Source organism: Giraffa tippelskirchi, chromosome 7, assembly GCF_054371585.1.
Source record: "Giraffa tippelskirchi isolate mGirTip1 chromosome 7, T2T-mGirTip1v1.2.pri, whole genome shotgun sequence".
Lineage (NCBI taxonomy): Eukaryota > Metazoa > Chordata > Mammalia > Artiodactyla > Giraffidae > Giraffa > Giraffa tippelskirchi.
Genome location: NC_137281.1, coordinates 119,927,044 through 119,951,018, shown reverse-complemented (window position 1 = coordinate 119,951,018; position 23,975 = coordinate 119,927,044). Strand labels below are relative to the sequence as shown.

General features: G+C 39.6%; 2 protein-coding genes across 13 annotated transcripts in view; one reads left to right on the top strand and one right to left on the bottom strand.

Annotated features, from left to right (window-relative positions):
* TMOD3 (tropomodulin 3) overlaps positions 1-8,221 on the top strand; it is a 92,646-nt gene extending 84,425 nt beyond the window's left edge. For 3 of the 11 annotated variants that reach the window (XM_081508218.1, XM_081508215.1, XM_081508221.1), the window contains one exon: positions 366-1,410. In XM_081508218.1, coding sequence (XP_081364344.1) covers positions 366-559 — 194 coding nt within the window. In that variant the 3' untranslated portion in view covers positions 560-1,410. Of the gene's footprint in view, positions 1-365; positions 1,411-3,036; positions 3,126-3,570; positions 3,850-4,928; positions 5,037-5,210 lie in introns of those variants that run through there. The other 8 variants (XM_081508220.1, XM_081508219.1, XR_014059098.1 and 5 more) reach the window with 7 other exon arrangements.
* Positions 8,139-23,933, bottom strand: LOC145513081 (RNA polymerase-associated protein LEO1-like). 2 transcript variants are annotated; one of them, XM_081508222.1, is made up of 10 exons: positions 23,707-23,933; positions 20,116-20,213; positions 19,358-19,503; positions 18,517-18,601; positions 17,178-17,272; positions 15,737-15,871; positions 15,139-15,274; positions 14,064-14,208; positions 13,414-13,511; positions 8,139-12,415 (listed from the first exon to the last, which is right to left on the bottom strand). In XM_081508222.1, exons 2-10 carry the CDS (start codon positions 20,197-20,199, stop codon positions 12,356-12,358), a joined length of 984 nt encoding a protein of 327 aa, XP_081364348.1. In that variant the 5' UTR covers positions 20,200-20,213; positions 23,707-23,933; the 3' UTR covers positions 8,139-12,355. The 2 variants fall into 2 exon arrangements, 1 of the variants encoding a protein (XP_081364348.1); XR_014059099.1 differs by having other exon boundaries at positions 11,856-12,415; positions 13,414-13,575; positions 23,707-23,884.
* Positions 23,934-23,975: the final 42 nt, after the last annotated feature.

Below are 23,975 nucleotides of genomic sequence, written 5' to 3'. Positions count from 1 at the left end.
GAGGAACTTTGTTTTTAATAAGTTTTTACACAGGAATATTACTTGGCCTTTGTTTCTGAAATTTGCAGTTCTTTTAATACTGACTGAATTAGAGTTCAGTTTAAATGAAGTTGTAGTGATTATTAGGTTAGTGGGTGAGAACCTACTTCGTAGCTTTTAGTGAAATATGAAATAGTTTTCTACAACAGATTTTTTGTTCTAAGTTACCTCTTGGAGCTATTAAAACGAAGATTTCAACATTATAGGAAAATTTTGCCCTTTTGATCAAACAAGAAAGTTTCACCCTTTTAGAAATTCAGTTTCACGTGGTGATATATAAAATAGTTGTAGTTTTTGAATTTTAAGTTTGGTGTTTCTTATTGAAGGGGCTTCCGTGGTAGCTCAGACCTTAAAGAATCTGCCTGCAACGTGGGAGACCCAGGTTCGATCCCTAGGTTGGGAAGATCCCCTGGAGAAGGGAATGGCTACCCACCCCAGTATTCTTGCCTGGAGAATTCCATGGACAGAGGAGCCTGGCAGGCTACAGCCCATGGAGTCGCAAAGAATCAGACACGACTGAGTGACTAATACTTCTCATTGAAATATTTTTTAAAATGCATGCAGAGAATTAAAATACTTCTTTTTTTAAAATTAATTTATTTATTTAATTGGAGGCTAATTACTTTACAGTACTGTAGTGGTTTTCACCACACATTGACATGAATCAGCCATGGGTGTGCATGAGTCCCCCATCCTGAACCCCCTCCCCATCCCTCCCCATCCCATCCCTCAGGGTTGTCCCAGTGCACCAGCCCTGAGCGCCCTGTCTCATGCATCGAACCTGACTGGCAATCTGTTTAAAGGGAGTCACATTGCACTGTGATGCAGTTCTTTTAGGCTTCAGCCATATTTGCGTTTGCATTTTTAAAGATTTCTGGAGCAGAAAAACCTTTAATCCAGATCACTGTGAAAAATATTAGTTCAGACTTTCTGTCCTTTGATGACTATAGTTTCTCATAGCAGATTTTAGCCTCTTTTTTTTTTTAAAGGGAAATTTGGTGTGTGTTGTTTATTTAAGTGTATTTTGAAAAGTATGCTGATTATTTAGTAGTTCTTCATTAGTTAGCTTCCGTTTTTTACACTTCAGGAATTTAATTTTGCCTTCTACAGCAGTGTTTCTCAAGTCTAACTGAACTTCACAGTTAGAAAACCTTAAGAACATATACCTTATTGGCTCTAAAAAGTTAGTTTTTTACTTACTAGGTTATACTTCACTCTAATAATCCATTTTATTTTCTAAGACTTTAAACTTTTGAAGGTCGGGGGCCATGTGTATCTTTTGAACTCACAGCTTTCTTTAAAACCACGTCTGACAATAGTAGGTACTTAATAAAGATTTATTAAGTAAAAAATAAAGTGTTAGAATTTGAATCCTGCTCAAAGTTGAATTTTCTCATAACAGAGCAGTTTTCCTGGGACACTTTCCCAGAATGGGAGATAGCAGAGAGGGAGAATAGAGACACTCTCCATTCTTCCTCTCCTCTGAAACCACCTTAGCTTTCCTGGGATCCCACCAGCATCCTTGTAGCCCTAGCCATCTGTCACGTATGTCCCTCCTAGAGGAGGTACCAGCAGCCGTCTGGCAGGAGCAGCACAGTGAGGACCTGTACATACACAACCCTGCACGTGGAAGGGGTGCCAGCCGCTCAAGGCTCAGCAGTTGTGCTCTTCTGCATGCATGTTGTGGCAGGTGCTTTGTCCAGATCTCTCAGAAAGGAAGGCCTGATGTCAGAGCAAGAAAGACTTTTGGCAGATGGAAGATGCAGGGAACAGATGAAAACAATTTCCTGGGCTGCCTTCTGTCAACACTGAGAAGTTAAGGAGTTGTGCACAGGCGTGTGTAAGAGGATGAAGAGGCCGTGTGGTCAGACACAAAGCTGAGGGCAAATGGCTTTGTGCTGGTAGCTCTCGAGACAAACCGCCCGCCCTCCCCACGCTGTTTCATTCTGGTCCAAACCAGAGCTTCAGACACGGGTCTCAGGCATGAAATGAGAAAGACATTCCTGGAGTGAGGAATTGCATGGATAGTAGCTCAGATTTGGGACTAAGCAATTTCTTTATATGCTAAAGACAGCCTGCAGATTTTGAGAATTGACTCTCGTAACAGGATGCAGGATCCAGAATAAACTTGACACAAGTACTTGCTATTTGAATCTAACAGAATGAAAATTAAATGCTGTGAGTGGATTAAGAGGGAATACTGATAGGAGGCACTAAAGTTACATGGTCAGGAACTTCTATTTCTTTGGGATTTATATGGAGGTATTTGAGAGCCATTATAGGCCACTCACTGAGAGCATGATTAAAATGATGCTTCAAAAACACGATTCTTACTACTCTTCTAGAGATGGAGAAGAAATGAGATCAGTTAGGATTTATTGGCAATTGACTAATCGTGAAGTATGGAGAACTTGTTAGTGGAGTGGGTTTTGGAAAGAAATTGCCAAAGAATTGTGAATAGGGCCAGATTTATTAATCTTTCATACATAGGCTGAACTGAGGAATTGCTGAGTAACACATGGGCACCAAGTGAGGAACAGGGGTCAGGAGTGGCTCTCTCCCTATCTTCCTCTGCTGTCTTATGCTCACAGCAACAGCAACCTACCTTCCGTCCACCTTCAGCTGGTTTTACTTTTTACCCTGCACTTTGATCTCTACCTGTAGATCAAGATGGCAAGCCTAAAGACTGTTTTCTTACAAGCATTCTAGTATGTGATAATTGGACAGAGATATCAGAGAACAAGATTTAACAACTAGTACAGCCCACTCCAGTGTCCTTGCCTGGAGAATCCCAGGGACAGGGGAGCCTGGTGGGCTGCCATCTATGGGGTCGCACAGAGTCGGACACGACTGAAGCGACTTAGCAGCAGCAGTAGCAGCAGCAGCAGCAACAGCATCTCTGGGGCATATAATTTTCCTTCACCTTGCAAATAAGGCTGTATCCTAGCTTTAGTATCCCGATTTTGACACTGTCTCCCTCTCTCATTGTTTTCTTAGTCTCAACTTTTCATTGAAATAATCCTACCTACTCGCCATCTCTCCAGCTAAGAAGTATCACGGCTATAACAGCAAAGAGGTTATATGGTGTATGTGCAATATTTGATTGAACTCTGTCTTATGTTCATATCTTGACACTCACTAACTATGTAATCAGTTTTCTATATTTTGTTCTATCTGTCCTATCTATCTTGTTTTCAATGTGCATTTTTAAAATAACATGCATTTTAACATCTAAAATGGTCTGCCAATAACATCCAAACACTACTGCAATTCAAAATTTTCTTGGAAATGTTCTACCTTAAAGAATGATATGATTTGCCTTTCAGATATATCCATGTGGTTCAGATATCTATATACATGAATTAGTTTGTATTTGCAGACTCAGTTCTCCATTTGATTTCTTCCCCTAATATTTCAGTAAACTTGTTCTTTGTTAACATGGGCTAAAATTAGAGTTGAGGTACACATAGTTAAGTATATAAATGTTCATGGGGACCTGATACTGCAGCCCTCCTGGTTTTTATTTTCTAGCCAGCACCCAGCCAATAGCTGTACAGGCTTTTATGCGCATCACTTGATTGTCCAGTATCATCTCTTAAAGGCCAGTGAACAGAAGCCAGCAGTCAGAACGACATGAGTGCAAGACCGTGTAGCCTGGCCAGGAGGCGTGAACACTTGTTGGCTTTTCATTCCTCTGTTAAAACAGCCAGTTCAGGCTGAACAAAGGCAGGTGCCTTCCTGCTTGCTTCCGCAGAAGAAAGCATAGAAATTAACAGACCAACCATGTAACTTAAACAGAGGAACTTACTGGTAAGAGTATCAAAACCAATTATGTGTACATGCAGATCCTCTAACTTTATAAAGGCTAAATTGGCTTTCCTCACCTCGAAAAGATGGCTGGCCTCAGGACCATTCCTTGACCCCACTGAATGCTTTCTATATTAACACAATACTAAGCAGCCTTGGTGCTTCTCTGGTGGTTCAGAGGGTAAAGCGTCTGCCTGCAGTGCAGGAGACCTGAGTTCAATCCCTGGATCGGGTAGATCCCCTGGAGAAGGAAATGGCAACCCATTCTGGTACTCTTGCCTGGAAAATCCCATGCATGGAGAAGCCTGGTAGGCTACAGTCCATGGGGTTGCAAAGAGTCAGACATGACTGAGCGATTTCACCTTCAAGCAGCCTTGAATTGCACAGCCATGAGGTTCAGGTGTCACCATTCTCCTGTTACAGAGAATGAGTTGAGGCTTAGAGAGGTTGCCTTACTTGCCAAAGAGCACACTACAAAAAGCAGCAGGTTCCCACTCTGTTGCTGACTCGATGGAGTCAGCAATAAGAGCTGGCCCAATGCTGAGGAGCCTTGAGCTGTCGGCTCTCAGCACATGTTCTCTGGTGGCTGACAGGTGAGAGAGAAGGTAGCAAGATCCTGACTGAAGACCTCACCCTACTGCCAACGAGCATGGCCTCGCAGCTCAGGGTCTCCAGCCCGTGCATAGGCTGGGCATCCTCAGACGTGCACCTTTGTTTACTCTGCTAACTGTGGGTCAACCACTTTGACCTCTCGAGTTTATGGTAGCCAGAGGTGACATCACCATATTACTAGGGTCTAAGATCTTCATTACTTTGCATTTGTTGTATTCTCAGAGCCCCAAACTGGCTCATTTTGTAGGAGATAAGAGAAGGAAAATTTGGAGAGCAGTAGTAGCAAGTCACTTACCTTTGAAACTTTCAAAAGTATTTTTGGTATGTTCTTTTACAAACTAAGGAAATAACCAGAAGGGCATGCAAATTACCTTTAATACTTTCTAATCCCAGCTGCTTGTGTGTTATTTCAAAATTTAACATGGTAAGTTACCATTTTTAATTGAGGTTTAAAATTTTTTAATACACAGATGAGACAGGCACAGTGAGTTGAAGGTGACTGCTGACCATTCTATTGTAGATTTCTAATGTTGCTGTTGTATAAGCAGAGGGGAGCTTAGCTCCTCAGTTCTCAGCAGGTAAGTGAACATAGTAAAGGATACAAGTTTTTTATTTTAATGGCTGTGTGAACTGCAAATGGACAATCCATTTTTTTTACAACTCTAACTATTGCACAGAAACTTGTTTGTCACAAGCAAATCAACATTGTACAAACTAACAGGGATTGCTAACATTCTTTATTTTTCTCATAGTTCGCAAGAGACGAGTTGAAGGAGACCACCAGTAAGTCTGCCAACCTGTCATATTTGGAAGACACTGAAAGGTCACCGGGGTTTTTGTTGTGATAGCAGATGTAAAATTTTCCTGGGTAGAAGGGAAAAGACTGGAAATCTTTTTTTTTTTTTTAATTACATGTATCTTTTTTCTAGTTTAAGGTTGTTACCAGTTTCAAACTGTAAAATCAATAGTAGGTGATATTTTGTATACTAAAGCATTATTTCTGCTAAAATTGATTTTAATTTAGCTTAATTAAATGTTTTGTGATGAGTTGGGTTAAAAAAATACAGTTGTAAGAAAGTTTAGGAAGTCATTTATGTAGAATATGAACATTTTAAGGACCAATATTTTTTAAGTCAAAAAGGGACATTGCTGATGTCAGAACTGCTGTCGTACTTCTTAGGTACAAGGCACTTCAAAGCTTTCTTCATTCCATGGCATGGAGACTTTTCCATGTTTTCTAGAACACACACACTTTTTTCATGTAACAAGCAAAACGCCAACATCTTAAAACAGATGACTTAAACTTGGTCATCTGTCTTAGAGTCAAAGCAGGTCTCCGGGCGAGAGGAAGTGGTCTCCTGTGCCTCCCCCACACTGCACCTGAAGGGGCGTCTCAGCACCTACAGTTTTTTTAAACAAAGTCATCAGCTTGGCTAGGTTACACACTTTGTTTAAAAAGTAGTTATGTCTAAATTCATTATAGGCTTTCATTTTAATAATGTGGGCATTATTAAATTTTTGTGAAAGTTCATAGTAAAAACAAATCTGAGTAGGAAAGCTATTTTCTTCCCTGTAAAAGGCATACAGCTAACTCTGTTATTTAGGGTAAAAGAAAAAAAAGAGCTGTTGTTAAACACATGAAATCAGACTTATTAAACGGTGGAGATTAAGTTTCAGGAGCATGCAGAATGGTCCTTTAAATTGATGGTTACTGTAAAGTAAATTAGAAGCTGACCTGCGTATAAATTAAGAGTTTACACAGGATAGTGAGATGTTCCTATATGCAGCGCAGAGTTGTCTGGATGGTATACAATCACCCCTTACTACAGATTTTCCAACCAATAAGGAAAATGACTATTCTTGATAAATCTAATTTTTATTAACTGTTTATTTTACTTTCACGTTGAACGTTTTGGTCCATACTGTATAAAAGTAGTTTCTCATAACAAGATGTCTTCCTATCACTCAAAGTATTAAAGTGAGTGGTTGAACAGTGTAGGCTGGTGGGCAGGCCACTCCAGATCCAGTAGTGTGATAGACAACGTGGACCTGTCTGTATTCATGCCAGGTTCCAGGGCAGTCCCAGGAGCAGGAGGTGGCAGAGGCCGTACAGCTACAGAGGACAGGGCACAAAGGAATCTGAACAATTCAGGCCTGGCTGTGTCACTTACAGTGAGATTTTTCTAAAGGGAGGAATCTCTCTCCAGAATAGGGGAAAGATGTGTTCTTAATTTTTTTTTTTTTAACTTCTTGAAACCAAATTATAAAATGTCTGCTCCTTTGTCTTGGGCTAGACAGTTTGTCTAGAGCTAGACGGCTCCCTGTATGCTATAGAGATAAGCCTTCTTGACAGGTGAAAGCTTTTCTCATAGGACTGAGTGTGAGTTTTTTTGGAATCAGTATCCAGTGTTTGAAAGGGGCCAAAGATTGACTTTGCACTGTTCCACTATTCCCTTTTGGTTATAGGGTGCTGGAGATTTTTTTTTTTTTCAAGTTAGCAAGTCAAGCTCACTCTCACTGGCTCTTTCCCTCTCTCCTTTTTCATAAATGACTTTGGGAATGTACTTGATTTTTAGAGACTGCACAGTTCCAACAGAGGGGGGAGTTGGCATGGAGCAGGGGTACAGAGCTGCCAGTACAGTTTTAGCAAGGCTTCCTTTCTTGCCCTGCCCTGTAAGTCAATAAATTGATAAGTCCTCCCTAAAGTCTTTTTTTTTAAACATAGGTAGGTAGGGCCCCACCTAGAATTCTGTATTATGGGTAATATCTTTTCATTTATTATTTATCAAAGTATGAAGAAGTTGAGTGTTTTGCTTGTACCATTCCAGTTCTGAGCTACAACAGTTCATTATATAATGGAAGAAAAGATTTGTTAATAAATAACTAAAGGTGAACATTCATCTATCTGAATATAGAAGATCTTTCACAAATTGTAACACAAGGGAGAAAACGGATGTTTACTTTGATCTTTAAAAATCTGGCACCTCTCAAAAAAAAACAAAAAGCCTGACACCTCTCCTCCTTTTAGTAACTTTCAATATTTCTATATTGCGCTAAAATTTTATAATAGAATTGTGAAATAGTCTTGATTTTTAAACCAAAGATCTTCTAAGACATTTAAGTTTCTGTAGTGTAACCAGTATAAACTTATCTGGTTATCCAAGCAAAGACTGTTCTTTGCGTTTTTAAATTGCTGTTTTTTAAAAAGCTTTTAATTTCACATTTTATAAAATTTTATATTCATATTTGTCAGAAGTTCTAATTTTTCCAGTTTGTCTACATGAAATTATATATATTAAAATCAATATTAATGATATTATTAAAATGGATTTTGGTGCTATATACTTGTAGCTAAAGCCTGGTAGAAGTCTAAAGAATAGGTGGAATACATTCTTTAAGGGTGCCTGTCATTTAAAAGACCAAATAAACATTTTGTTTTTAAAAAAATTAGACTGTTAGAAATTCTAAGAATTACCTTGGTTGTTAAATTGCAGATTCTCATGATTTGAATGAAATAACCCACATACTTGCTTTGTGCAGTAGGTACTCCCTCAAAAAGCTAACAGGTATAGAGCTTTGTAACTTCTTTTTACATTGACAGTATCTGATGTTTTTCATTTAAAAAGGGGAATCCATGGTATAAAGAAAATTATAAAAGAAAACATGTTTTGATAAAAAGTTATGTTCTGTTGTGCTTTATTTTAACCCTTGCTGCCATTAAAATAAGATTAAACAATTCATGAGGCTTCATAAAATTGTAAAATTTTGGCTCTGTGGTCCTAGAACTCACTTTTTTATTATAAAATCAGGAATCACCATTATCTCCTGGCAGAAAAAAGGATCATTGTTTTTCTGGAATCTACAGCAGTTTCCATTCTCTGTAAGTTCAGTAACTGTCTAGTTTTCCTCCATTACAATGTCATGTCACTTAAAAATTTTTTTTCTAGTTTTATTGAGATAGTTGACATATAACATAGTTTAAGGTACAAAACGTAATGATTTGATATATGCACATACTTGCAAAATGGTTACTACTGTAAGTTTAGTTAACATCTCTCACTTCACATAGTTTTTTTTTTTTAAATGTTCTTCCTTGTGATGAGAACTTTTAAGTAACTTTCAAATATGTAATAATACAGTATTATTAACTGTCATCACTATGCTGACATTACATTCCTAGGACTTATTTTTCTTATAACTGAAAGATTATACCATTTAACCACCTTCATCCATTTCACCCACTCTCCACACCCCAACTCCGGCAACCCCCAGTCTGTTTGCTGTATCAATGGATTTAGTTTTTTTAGGTTCTAATACATGAGATCATATAGTATTTGTCTTCCTTTCAGGTTTGTTTCACTTAACATAATGCCCTCAAGGCCACACCACTTTCAAAGTAACTTTCAGTTAATACTGAAGACACAGCACCCACAAGACCCAAACACATTGGATGTGTCAGAGCAACTCCTATCAAGGGGAGTGAGTTCTTCAGTCTAAACATCCACAGAACCCTCTTATCCATCACTTCTCACTGAACATTCATGTTTCTAGCTACTTCTCACTCAAAGGAACTCTTCACAAAGTTAAATTTTAAATTGAGAAAATTGTATTTGTAATCAGCAAAGAATTTATATTCTTATGTCATTTTAATTTGGTCATTCTTATGTCATATTTCTTGTGTGTTATAATTTAGTTCTGTATGTCTTTCCCTACAAAAACTGAACACACTGGAAATTTTTTATAATAAAACATTTACAAGTTTGTTAATGCTGAACTCTTAACATGTAGCTGCATCATTCAGAGAAGCCAATCTTTAAACCCTTACCAAGCATTTTAGATAGGCTTCACTGATATATATAAGGACTTTTACTTAGGATATCTGCTCTGGTAGCTAGATAATAGATTGTAACACTGTGAAACACCACCAGCCATGTTTTGTATTTAGCACTATTGTTCAAGTTCATACACTTTTAAGATAATCAAACTCTCTCAGAGTACACATATGTGAGTGAGGCTTAACTTCCTTTTCTACAGACAACCAGTATGTTTTAAATGCTGCAAAGCAATTAATAGGTCTAAAATTTTTCTGTCAGATATTGTAGTTCATCAGAGAGTAAGGTTTAAAAACAAATTCTGGGTGCTTGTTGGTGAGTATGTAAAGCAAATTTTTAGGAGTTTAAATTTCACCTTAAGTCAAAAGGAAAGCAATTTAATTTAGCTGTTTAAACTTTTTAGATTTGTCTGCTTAAGAATTGTAAAAAAGATAAATTATAAAGAAAATTGCACATGCATACATGTGCATGCATACACGCAGAGTATATGAAAACCACTGTAATTTTGAGAAAGTGCTCACTTTTTTTTTTAGTCATTTGGGTGAATTATATTTGGTTTCAGGTACATTTAAAAGCTTGAAAATTACTTTTGTAACTGCATTCTTTGTCACATGAAATTGGGCATTTAAATACATTTTTTAATGCTAAAATATAAAAATGCTGTAAATGCTTTCTCAATTTTAATAAAAATCTACTACAAAATATTCATATTAATAATACTGGTTCATAATAGCACAGTGAATTTTCTTTTGAAGAATATGGACTACAGGCATTTAGAATTTACCATTTCATGTTGGAACAAATAATTGCAATATAGTCTATCAAATATACTGTAGACTTAGACTGTTTGGAAGATCCCTTTAATTCCTGTGTTCTAAAGTTCACTCCTTACATAACCTTTTAACAAGTTTATTAATTTCCCTGAGTTATTCTGAAACTGTCAATACTTGACCATTTATACCCATAAAGTAGTAAGTTCATATGGTTCAGTCTCATACCATCAGTACTCAGTCTGGTCTGTCCGTAAAGTCAAATTGAAGTGTTTTTTTTTTTAAAAAACTGAGTTGACAAATAGAAACAGGGACCTATGATACAGTGCGTTTTGGGCCTGAGGGGAGCCAATCCTGCTATTAGAGATTATTTCTAAGGTAAAGCAAAGATATCGCTTATCAGTCACCTAAATCCACCAACCCAAAGAGAAAATCAGTGAAACGTGTAATGAGTTTGAGGAAACTTTTAGGGATAAATATCAAATAATTCAACTTTGAAAGTTAAGGAATAAAGAAATTTCTCTTGAATCTTTAGTATTGGCTGGTTTTCTTGGGCTTACGTTCATATGTGGGAAGCCTTGATACCTGTCCCCTTTGGTGAGCCAGAGACTTGGGTGCTTCAGTTGTCAGGTAACTTCAGCTCCTTCTCTGAGTGGCCCTGGAGACAGGAGCTGTGGCCGTGGGGAGAGTGCCTTCTTGCTCAGCCGATGACACCCCACTCCTTTAGGTACCAAATATTAAGCTTCCAGCATGTCTGCAAGGGTTGGTGCCTCTAGGCTCAGCCCAGCTTTAGCCCCAGTCCTGGTGCTAAAGTAGCAGAGACTCAAGGCCACCTCTATAAAGAATAGCCAACGTAACCTATAGATCTAATGCGAACCCCATCAAATTAACACATTTCATTTTTCACAGAACTAAGACAAATAATCCTAATATTTATATAGAATTATAAAAGACCCAGAATTGTCAAAGCAGTCTTGAGGGAAAAGAACAAAGCAGGAGACAGAACCCTTCCAGACTTGAGATACTACTACAAGGCTATAGTGACCAAGACAGTGTGGTACTGGCACAAAAACAGGCATCCTATTATACACAGGATGGATGAACAACAGGGTCCTACTATATGTAACACAGGGGACTATATCCTGTGACAAACCATAATGGAAAAGTATGAAAAAGTATGAAAAAGCATGTTTATGTGTGTACAATTGAGTCACTTTGCTGTACCAAAGAAATTAGCACAACACTGTAAATCAACTATAATATAATTGTAAAGAATAGTCAACCTTATGACTGCACTGTGGTAGTACCTCTCAGCATTTTAGATGAGTCTCTAAATGGCCTTTCTGGAGCTGGTGCTAATTATGGCTGTGTTTACTGCACAGCTATGAAATTACACTTTAAATATACAAAAGGGAGGGAATTATAATGTGTATCCAGGTTTTCTGCATGGTAAGCAGGCCATTTTCATTTGACCTTTTCTATTTAACAATAAGACTCTTTAAAAAAGACAAACATATCTAATTTTTCATTTCTCAGAAGTAGAGGAATATAAACATTAAATCATGAAAGATTCACAGTGGTCAAGTCCAAACCCCACCAAGTTGAGCAAACTGACTTCAGAGAAGTTAACTTGCCCAAGGTAACATCACTGGTTTGTACGTTCAACAAAAAAAAATTTATGTACCTATTATGTTCCAGCTGCTGCACTAGTCAAGAAGCGAGACGTCACATCTAGTCTTTTGTTTCCCAGTGCTCTTTTTTTCTCTAGACTTCTGGTGACCATTTCTCTCCGGTATTTTGGATGTTTTTCTCCCTAAGGTCAGTAATATACCTGCTCAGCAGTGTGATGGCTGTGCAAATAAGTTCCTGATCCTTGTCTCAAAAATGCTTTTTTTTTTTTTTTAACTTGAGAAGAAAAAGCTTTGGACAGAAGTCTTAAGTTCTAACTTAGCTTCCACATCTGTAATATGAGAACGGCACCTGCCCTTTGAGTTGTTCTGAGGATTAGAACTGGTAAGGCCCATACAGCACGTAACAGAGCGTTGAGTCTCCAGTGAGCTCTCTTGTGCTATGCCTGCTCTGACAAAAAAAACCCAAGACACAGCGCAAACGGTTACCAAAATGGTGTTACCTGGGAACAATGGATTTTCTAAAGTCACAGACTGGCTTCCAAACATTTTAAAACCACAACTAGGATTATGCAAAAGGAACTCAGTTCCTCACTTCAATGTCAAGTCACTTCATCATTGTTTTAAAGCAAGCAGTTGAAAACCATATTTATAGTGAGTACACGTTTTATGCTTCAGTCATCCTCTTCCTCTTCACCCCCTGCTTTCCTCTTTCTGGAGGGTTCATCTGAACAGATAACAAAAGAAAAGGTGTAAAATTCAATACTGAATGTTTCTGGAAATTCTGTCTAAAGTAGTTCTGAGCTGATGGGGGAGCCAGTCCTTCAAGTTAGAACTCAACCCCCAGCGATGACCCTGTCCACAGACACTGTCTCTACAGGTCAGGCAAGGGGAGCCTGGACTTCCAGCGGTCAGGGCCTAGGGACACGTCACTCTATTTTGGTGTGGATCCCCTCATTGCTACTTGAAATATGTTCCTCTGCTTCCTCAGTACTTTACTTTCTCTATCTAAAATTCACTATTTTAAAGCCTGTTGATTTTTTTTAAAGGACTGCTTGTGTTTTATGTGCTTTTTTCAGTATGGTTTCCAAGTTTTAAATAGATTTTTTTCACATGAAAAATGAGTGCTTCTCTTACACAGTAAGAGACATTCTGTTACTGAGATGTTTCCTCTGACTTGTAACTCAGGACCCATAGTGGAGTGTGTTATGTGTTCAGAAAACACTGGATAAATGAATATGGTACAATGGCAACAACAGAGTGATTCACTTGTGTAATTAAGACTTAAAATTTCTTGTGATCTTTAAGTGGAAAAGGAAATAAAGTAGATAATTTTAATAACATGGAAATGAAATAACCCTGCACTATTATTATGCTCATGGTTATTGTGAGAGGCCTTTTGATCTATTTCACTGAACTACTTCTAGTTCTCTAGTTGGGCCCTGGTGTCTCAGCCACATGTCTTTTCTCACAGGCCTTTCTGTCCGCTGGCACACCCACCCTAACACTTCCTTCAACACCCAATGAGAGGGTGACCGTTCTGGGCTGCCTGCCACTGCACACAAGTGTCAGGCCACACCTAGGCTTGTTACTGCATTCATCTCACTGAGTTGTAGGGAGGTGTGTAGACACCTGTCTGTGCTCCTGGGCTGTGAGCTCCTTATTCTGGGAGTCGGCTTGTGGCTACAGGGCAAACCCCTTCAGATTGAATAAATTTGGTTTTACCTCATCAGTGGTGAGTTTCTTTTCTGTCAGTGATCTTTGAGCCTCATCTTCATCTGGTCCTTCATCACTCTCTGGAGAATAGATTCTGGCCCCTTCCTCTGAAAGCAAAGTTGGGGACTTTAGATATGGGACTGACCTTCAAAGATGAAGACCCATTTATTCCTGAAAAAAAAATTTTTTTACTGTTGAATATTGTTACTTCCCACTGTTATGTTTCCCTTTGTTGAGAAGCCAACCATTTTTTTAAGTTTTCATGAAGAGATACATACAGCTTTCAAACATGCTTCAATGACTTATATTGGAGAGGTTTTTTTTCCCTCAGAGAGACTGATCACTTTTAAGTACCCAAAGGGCTGCACAGGCACATTTTTTAAAACTACAAAGTTTAACACTGGGTCCTTAATTATACAGTCACGCAAACTGCCTATTATACATTTTTTACCATGAGGACATTTTCTTAATTATGGGGGTGCCTTATTTTCCCAGCCACCCTTTCATGTGAGAAAGTGGTCCTAACAAAAACAGAAGAAAAGGCCTTTGTATTGTTGTCCTCCGTCAATAACAGCAGGACAGACACTCAGTGGTCACCAGAGCATAAGTGGCCCCACGGCCCTGAGGTGATGGAATTGCGACCTCCTCACCAGACTCACCTCCATGTTCCCCTTGGTCGTGGTATTTGATGGCTTCACCCTCCTCGTCACTACTGGGGTCCTGGTAGGGGGCACTTGGCCCCCCCTGGTTCTGCAGACGGAGTGTCTCCTGGTGAGCAGAAGCCCTCAAACGTGCTGCTTCTTTCTGTAAAGACAAAAAAAATGAATTCACTTAGTGCCCGCTTGAAACTAAAGAACATGAAAATGCCTTGCCCGGGATAACACCAGTTCCTGTGTCCTCAGGGTGAGTTCTCTCCATTTCACACCTCTGTTACCACACGTGGGCATCATCATGTTCAGTTCTAAGGTATGAAGACACCACAGGGTGAAGAGGCAGAAGGCTCCCTCACACTAACCGCCTCATCACAACTGGCACGGGCACGGCCTTGGGAGCTGCAGCGTCCGCTCTACAGCCAGGAACAGTCCAGAGGGCACAACCAGCCTGAGGAACCTCGTCCATGACCAGCAGATGCCTGAGGGAGGCATGTTCTCTTCACCCTGAGACACACACCTGACTTGCCCAGGCTCCACCAAACTACCATGGCGCCCAGATAATCCTGCCTGGGGCCCTCAACCCAGGGCACTCCCCACAGCTAACAGCAGGATGAGGGGGTGCTGGTGGAGAGGGGCCCTGAGTCCCAAAGTAGAGCCCTTGTTCCCTTCCATCCACCTGGCTTCCACATGTTGGGTTCTACAGGTAGGGCCAGTGTTGACTGAGTCAAGAATGTCCTTTTATTTTTTTAAGGAATGTCCTTCTGACCTTCCTAAATCACCTCCTCTCTGGCTAACAGTTTAATGATATGTGTCAAAGGTTACATTTTTTTAAAAACTGTCAGTTTCCCTCTGAGAGCTCATAGATTGGAGAGAGAACACCTGAGTGTCTGGATTGCTGTGTCTCACCACTGGCCCATTGACTATGACCATTACTATGGTTAACCACACACTTGGAAGCTTAAGCTGGCTCCCTGATAACTACAAGAAATAAAATGACTGTGACAATAAGATGATTTAATATTCTGAAAAGCACAGCTCTTAATGCCCCAAACAATCCTAGGATAAAGCTCAGCCAACATACCTTAATCAACTCTACACGCTGGCATTCAGGATCAGGACCCGCCACGGGTAAGATTCTAATCGTCTGCATCCTTGAGCATCTACTAGCAAGTGGCAGGGTCACCTTTTTATGTGTGGCATAGTCTGTAGCATGAGGTCTGTGGGAAACAGACAAAAATGACTCACTGTTTACTAAGAACATTTGCAGGCAATCATACCAACAGCAAACAGCAGCGGACAGTAACATTAGCACCCACAGCCCTTTCCTCTGGCGCATGCGCACACCAAGAGCATGCTTGCAATCAGCTGGCTTCCCAGGTAAAAGTCTTGACCAGCAGAGTGGCACAGAGAGTTTAGGCCTCTTACCAGGTGTGCTGATCAATGTGAATTAATAACTGGTCTTCTGGTTTAGACAGCAGCCTCGTGTTGGTTTCCATAGCGTGAACTGGCTCCCTGAGAGATAGGAACTTGTTGCAAAGGTGAAAAATGGCATGGGAACCAGACCATGGGCCTTGGGGAGCTGCACCTCAACATCACGTCAGTCAGGATCTTTGCACATCCAGCCTCTCTAACGTGTTGCTCAAACTGCCAAGCAGCAGTAGGTCACTATGAATAGTTACCTGAAGGTGAGTTTGGACTTAAAGACGGCTTGTCCCTGCAGACCAGTGTCTTCCCTGATGAAAAGGTGGTTGTGATTGGCCTGCATTGGGGCCTTGTAGACATCAAACACCTCGTTGCCTAAATGTAGGGACAGGCTGGAAACAGAAATAGTTCGGTTATTAGGATGGATAGTTAACAAATCCTGTAGCTTCCATTCTGTCATGTTGTTTAGTCGCTAAGTTGTGTTCGACTCTTCGCAACCCCATGGACTGTAGCCTGCCAGTATCCTTTGTCCATGGGATTCTCCAGGCAAGAATACTTGAGTGCGTTGCCATTTCCTTCTATAGGGGATCTTCCCAACCCAGGGATCGAACCTGCATCTCCTGCATTGGCAGGTGGGTTCTTTATCATGAGCTACCAGGGAAGTCTCCTGTACCCTGTTACCAATTCTTAAAATGCTGTGGAACTTCAGGATCCTATCCCCATACTGAAGATATAAGACAGACAAAAGATATTAGAAACAACTAACCTACCTCCTTTCAAAGTAAAAAGTGGTAAAATCCATCTTCCTTTCAACTTGAAATATAATTGTTTTATCATTTCCCAATCTCTGTGACTTCATTAGTAAAATAGAAATCGTTTTTTCAAACATACCAATCTATAATGTCTAATGGTCATATATGGGTGCATTAGGTTTTCATCTCAATAAGGTAGATACTGTGAATTTGATCACTTCTTGGGTCTATGTCTAGAGTCTCCCAGCACAGCACTGTGATCTTAACCCTGTTTATTTCTCCCAGGTTTCCCAGATAATGCGAGAAGCCTCAGTTCAGTTCAGTTCAGTTCAGTCGCTCAGTCGTGTCTGACTCTTTGCAACCCCATGGACTGCAGCACGCCACACCTCCCTGTCCATCACCAACTCCTGGAACTTATTCAAACTCATGTCCATTGAGTCGGTGATGCCATCCAACCATCTCATCCTGTGTCATCCCCTTCCCCTCCCACCTTCAGTCTGTCCCAGCATCGGGGTCTTTTCAAGTAAGTCAGTTCTTCGTATCAGGTGGCCAAAGTACTGGAGTTCCAGCTTCAGCATCAGTCCTTCCAATGAATATTCAGGACTGATTTCCTTTAGGATGGACTGGTTGGATCTCCTTGCTATCCAAGGGACTCTCAAGAGTCTTCTCCAACACCACAGTTCAAAAGCACCAATTCTTGGGCATTCAGCTTTCTTTATAATCCAACTCTCGCATCCATACACGACGACTGGAAAAACCAAAGCTTTGACTAGACGGACCTTTGTTGGCAAATTAATGTCTCTGCTTCTTAATATGTGGTCTAAGAGGCCTAGATTTTGTTAATTCTGTAATGAAAAAAGATCCCCAAATATGGTCCTACACAGAAAACTTCATTCATCCCAGGCCTCCCTCTGGGTGTTTCCATACTCCTCAGGTCTGTGCTCACCTTCCATCCGACCACTTGACTATCCGAGCATTGCTTTCTTTAATTTTATTTCCGTCTTTATCCTGGCGTATCCTCCATCGTATAGTATTTTCTATCTGATTTAAAACACAAAGGTATACAAAACCAGTTGGTAAAGAATCTGCCTGCAGTGCAACAGACCTGGATTCGATCCCTGGGTCGGGAAGATGCCCTGGAGGAGGGTGTGGCAAACCACTCCAGTATTCTTGCCTGGAGAATCCCATGGACAGAGGAGCCTGATGGGTTACAGTTCATGGGATCGCAAAGAGACATGACTGATTGACTAACACTTTCACATACAAAACCAGTGTTACTGACTGCATGTTCTTTTCTTCTCAAGTGATTTATAATCACATGCCAAGAATTCATAGGTGGTGAGAAAATAAGCTCACTGAAAAATAGATGATTAGGCAACACGGAAACCCTCCTACTACAGATACCTAGAGACACTGGTTAAACTCACCAGACGTTCTGTTTTAATCTTTTCTGAGCTCCACCTCATGGCAGTGGAAGCAAAATTAGGGCCCATATGCAGTAGGAGGTTATAACAGATTTCTATTGCAGCCCCACTTGAAGGGTTATGAACCCAATGAAAGAAGGACTAAAGAAGGGCCCAGTAGGAAAGAAAGCTCTGAGCATTAATTTTTTTTAAAAAAATGTAATTAAGTAATAAACAATAAATTAAAACCTGAGACTTTTGCTTTACTCTACCCATATGGTGAGGAACTCCAAATTACAAAAGTAGTAGAAGAATGGTTCCTGCCACTGCTACCACTGTGGCCTCTGGCAGGCGCTCATTCCATACCCAGTTAAAGACAATGCCATTCCTATGACAGCAATGGTAGGGTTTTGCTTTCCAGGGCTTCTCAAGGGAGACCCCCTAATGACAAGACCTCTTCTCTGTGCATAAGCTGAATTTCCATAAAGAGTCTGAGATATTTTTACTATGGGAAGCAGCTCAGATCTATCCATGATTAAAAGTGGAGGGGCAGTTCTGTATATCTAGCTATATTATTATTTATCCTGAAGGAAGTAGCTAACAATTTTCAAGAATTCTTATCTTGACTGCTGTCAATAAATTACAACTGCCAAAGAAAGGTTAGAAAAGTGATAATTCTACAACAATTTTTAAAAAAGGATATGTACCTTCTCGCCCAAAAATATTCTGAAAAGACATTTAATTCCTCATTCTAAAGTTATTTATTGATTAAAAAATAAACATAAAGATCATTTTGTAAGTTCATCTCAAACTGTTATCCCTGTGTTTTACTTTATAAAAAGCTTAAAAAAAAAAAAACAGGAATAAAGTGTGGAATGGTACCTTTAATTTTAACCTGGTTCTCTCTTCTTCATCAAGCATTTTCTTATTTTCAAATTCATCTTCATAATACTGAGGATCAAAAGGCCTAAAATTTGTTTTTTAATATTGTATTAGCCATCTTTAGTATGAATATAATACTATAAAATAATAGTTTTTATAACACGTACCAATATGTTAAAAAAAAATCACAGTAGACAAATAACTTCAAGTAAAACTTCAAGGAAGTATGCAAATTACTGATTTTTCTTAAAATTTTATTTAAAAATTTTTTTGCCTGGAAAAAATCCAAATGTGACTAAGAATTCAAAATTTTTAAATTGTTTTCTTGTTTGATGAAATAGTCCTCTAAAGTATAGGTGACACATGATCTACCTTTTCATATTTTTTAAGAAAGGTATCATGTTTAATTGCACAAGAGCTTGCACTTGTGAACCATCATGATACCCATCCACACTATTTTGTTTTCAAATATCATCATCTTTTCTAGATTCACAATGGCTTTTGCATTGAACTTTTGTGATTTTTCCAGAAAACTTTCTCACCTTCGTTTTCCAATTTTTCAGCTTTATGAAAATAAAAAACATCTTCATCAGCTATGATATCTGCTAATTGATAAGAAAGTGCCAAAATGCTAAAAGAATTATTAGCAGTAAAGCTTTCTCATACCAGTAAATTCATCATTTTCTACCACAGCACACCCTAAATTTATTTTTTCAGAGTTACATGAAAAATCTCCCACCTTTGTGATTAGCCAACGCATTACAAACAAGAACATTTACAGGCCACATACTTTTACTCAGTATCTTGCAGGAAAAATAAAACTTTAAATCAGTCCTCTTACTTGGATTCTATGCTGAGAAATTTGGGTAGTTTAACAAAGTACAACTCATTTCCCAAATCAGAGTTGATGTTAGGAATTTCTGCTTCTATTTTGGTATCAGAAGTCGGCTCTTCCTCCTGCTGGTTCTGAGGCACTCCACATCCATCCTAAGAAAGGAATCAGAATGTGCGAGCTTGAGGTGACATTAGAAATGCTCTAGCTGTCCTTCTGCAACAGGCAGATGCAGGGTTGACAGGAAGTAAATTTAGAAACCACTTCAGAGATAAAGTAGTCAGCAGCCCCTCCAGCCTCACCTCAAAATTTCATCTTCTCTCTATCCTACTCACCAAAAACCACTATGCAAAACAAGACCTGTCAGCCTGCATTACTAGAAAAAAATGTTGACATTCCTAGTTTTCATAAGATATTTAGCAACACAAGTGTGAAATTATACAACCCTTCAATACTAAGTAACTATTAAAATCAGAGAAAAATGTCAAATAATAAACACTTCTCGGCACAAGTTTGAGTAAAAACTTTTGAATCAAAGGTTTTCAAATTATGAGTCCTCACAGTCTAGCCCCTAAAGTTTGGCATCAAATTCATTCTGAGCAATTCCTTCTATGCCCTTTAATATCCAGAAATCCCCAACATAGCTAAGAAAGTCACCTATTCATCAGATGTTCCAGACTCTTTCTATATGAGAGAGTCAGGCCCATCAGCCTCTGAAACTTTTTTCTTAACTTTGAACAATGGGCTCAGTTGAGATTTGTACTTACTGTAACAGGCTGTCTTTGAATGGGTGGTTGATTATCCCCATCACTGTCTGAAGAAATGTCATCTATGTCTCCAAACAGATCCATTGTCCCACTATAATCTTCAATGTTGGGAAAGAATGCATAGTATTAATTTCTCTTGACTGAAGTTCTTCATTTAGTTCTTGGCCCATCATTTCACTATATTCCCAAGATTCATAAACCAAATCTCTATTAAGCCATCCTGAAACTGGCTCCATGAGCCTGGGCCTCAGAAGCCTAACAAGCAAGAGTGACTACAGAGAAGGAAAATGGCAGTTAGTTGGTGGAAGTCAAGTTGTTGTGATAGCCAGCTTTCAAGGCAGGGATTCCTGCCTCTGGTATTCTTGCCCTGTGCAGTCCCCTCCAACAGGTCATGATTGGTTTATGTGATCAATAGAATACAGCCTCACTTCCAAGGCTCAGCACGACATCGTGGCCTTTCTGCCTCACTCTTTCTCCCTTGGGTCACTTGCTCTGGAGGAAGCCAGCTACCACGATGTGAAGACACATAAACTGCCATGGAGAAGCTCATGTGGTGAGAAACGGAGTCCCCCTGCCCAAGCACCATGAGAGTGAGCCATCCTGGAAACAGATCCTTCAGCCTGAGATAACATCCTGACTCGATGTTGGATCAGCCAACATCCTGACTAAAGCCTTGCGAGAGACCCTGGGCCAGGGCTACCCCATTCCTGACCCTTAGGACTGTGAGATATATGAAATGTTTGTTATTTTAAGCTGGCCTTCTCAGGTAATGTAGTTGGGGAAGGTGAGGGGTGGTGTGCAGGTCATAGAAGACATGTCTACTTCGACACTCCTGTCTCCCTGTTTTTGGATTCCCTCTGCACAAATGCCAGGGAAGCTTTGGTATCTCAACTTCATTAAATGTAGGCCACCACTGAGTATTTTTAGTTAACCAATCAAGTACAGAGCCATGTCCAGAATATATGATAAGTGCACCCATATCAGTAAATTTGGCTCAAGGTAGTCAAGTGTTTTTCCTTCATCTCACATTCTTAGAATCCACTTTCCCACATATTCCCCAGGCTTTTGCCCATATATATTAGCAAAACCTTGCAACTGTTTTGATGTATAAGCTATCTCTTCTTCAGGTGAAGTTTATGCTTTCTTTGCCAGTGTATAAGATCCTAGTGATGGATCTATTGGTAAAAATTGGGTAAGACAGCACTCAGCTGAGTGGTTCTTGAGGAGAATGAAAACTGCCCCAAGTGATGTTATTAGAGGATTTTCAAGCAAGAAGACTAGTTTCACAACCTACTGAATGGGAGAAAATATTTGCAAAAGATATGACCAATAAGAGGTTAATATCCAAAATATATAAACAGGTCATCCAACTCAATATAAAAAAAAATCTGATAATGGGCAGAAGACATTAATAGACATTTTTGCAGAGAAGACATAGAGGTGGTCAACAGGCACATGAAAAAATGCTCAACATTGCTAATCATTCAAAGAAATAGAAATCAAAACCACAGTAAGATATCACCTCACTGAATAGCTACCATCAAAAAGTCTATAGATAGCAAGTATCAGTGAGAATGCAGAGAAAAAGAGACCCTTGTATGCTGTTGTGGGGAATGGAAATTGATGCAGCCACTATGAAAAATAGTACGGCGGTTGCTCAAAAAACTAAAAATAGGGGTGTCCCTGATGGCTCAGTGATAACGAATCTGCCTGCCAATGCAGGAGACATGGTTTCAATGCCTGAACCAGGAAGATCCTACAGGCTGCAGAGCAACTAAGCCCATGTGCCACAAATATTGAGCCTGTGCTCTGGAGCCCGCAAGTTGCAACTACTGAGCCCACGCACCCTAGAGCCTGTGCTGTGCAAGAAGAGAAGCTACCACACTGAGAAGCCCATGCACCACAACTAGAGAGTAGCCCCTGCTCACCTCAACTAGAGAAAAAAGCCTGCATAGCAATGAAGACCCAGCACAGCCAAAAATATATAATTTTTTTTAAAAAAACTAAAAATAAAACTACCATCTCGTAATTTTACTCCTTGGTTTATATCTGAAAAAAACAGAAACCCTAATTTAAAAAGATACATGTACCCCAATGTTCATAGCAGCAATATTTACAATAGCCAAGGTATTGAAGCAACCAGTCCATCAACAGATGAATGGATTTTTAAAAAGATATGGTGTGAATATATATATATAATGAAATATTACTCAGCCATAAAAAAGGAATGAAATTCTGTCACTTGCAACAACATAGATGGACCTAGAGGGTACTATGCTTATTAGTGAAATAAGTCACTTATATGTGGAATCTGAAAAATAAACCAGTGAATATAACAAAACAGACTCACAGATATAGAAAACAAACTAGTGGTTACCAGTAGGGAGAGGGAAGCGGGGAGGGACATAATAGGGGTAGGGAATTAAGAGGTACAAACTACTATATATGAAATAATAGATTACAAGGATATAGTGTACAGCACATGAAACACAGCTAAAATTTTATAACTTTAAATGGAGTATAGGGCTTCCCTGATGGTCCAGTGGCTAAACCTCCAAGCTCCCAATGCAGGGGGCCCAGGTTCGATTCCTAGTCAGGGGACTAAATCCCACATGCTGCAACTAAGATTCTGCATGCTGCAACTAAGATTCTGCATGCTGCAGCAAAGGTCAAAGATCCCATGTGCGGCAGCTAAGAGCCAGCACAGCCAAATGAGTAAATAAATATTTAAAAATAAATAAATAAATGGAGTATAGTCTATAAAAAAATTTGAATCACTATTTTTGTACACCTGAAACTAAAAAAAAAAAAAAAACTATTAATAGTTTCCTCAGACGCAGGGAGGCAAACTGCTTCTCACAGGCAAGGGAGGCTCAGAGAGACTACAAACTTTGTTTTTCACCTTTGCCTGAATCCAAACAGATGTTCCCATCCTGTGACAAATCATAATGAATAAGAATATAAAATAGAACATATACATATAACTGAAATACTTTGCTATACAGCAGAAATCAACACTGTAAATCAATTCTTCAATTAAAAAAAAGCCAACCTAAGCTTGTAAACTTTCTGTAAGTGCACTTCTGTAAGTCCAGGGCTTGTAAACTTCTGTAAGTCCAGGGCACTCAGAAGTATGCACCCCACACCAGTCCTTAGTCATCAGGACTGCCCAACAAGTGTAACAGCCACTTGAGCCCTCAACCACAGGGAATAATCTGATTCATCATGATGCCAAGGCACCACCATTTCCCTTTGGTGAGGAACTCAGACCTGCATTCAAACCCAAACCAACCTACGCACCACATCTTCCAGGATTTGCTTCCTGGACTACCACTCAGGTCCAAGGTGGGCCACAGAAAACATACCCCTTGTTTATACAGATACATTTTAGTATTTTTTAAAAACCGCAATTAGGTTTAAAGCTGTTGATTTTGGTTACAAGAAATACAAAGAGAACGCCTAAGGGATGACAAAAGTAGCAAATTCAGAGAGCCACTTCCACCCCTAGAGATAAGGGAACAAAGGGAAAATGTAGAATTATTCCTAAACTTAAAAACTTATAACAGAGCCCCTTGGAGCTGAAACTCATACCTGAGGAAGAGAAGTGTCCAGCTGGTACTGATGTCTCTCAGGAGTACAATGAAGCTGGCTCTTCAAGTCTCCGTAAAACTGCAAACTGGACTGAGCAGCTGTGGGAATAAACTACCTCAGCTGAGGTGAACAAGTCCTGGTTGGCTCCCTTCAACAGGAAGCCCCCACAAAGTTCTATAAGCAAACAGGAAGGAGTAACCTATTCTTTGTTATCCAGGCTCCCAGTCTTCTCCAGCGCCCCCTAACAGGGGGCAGCTGGCAAAGCCAAA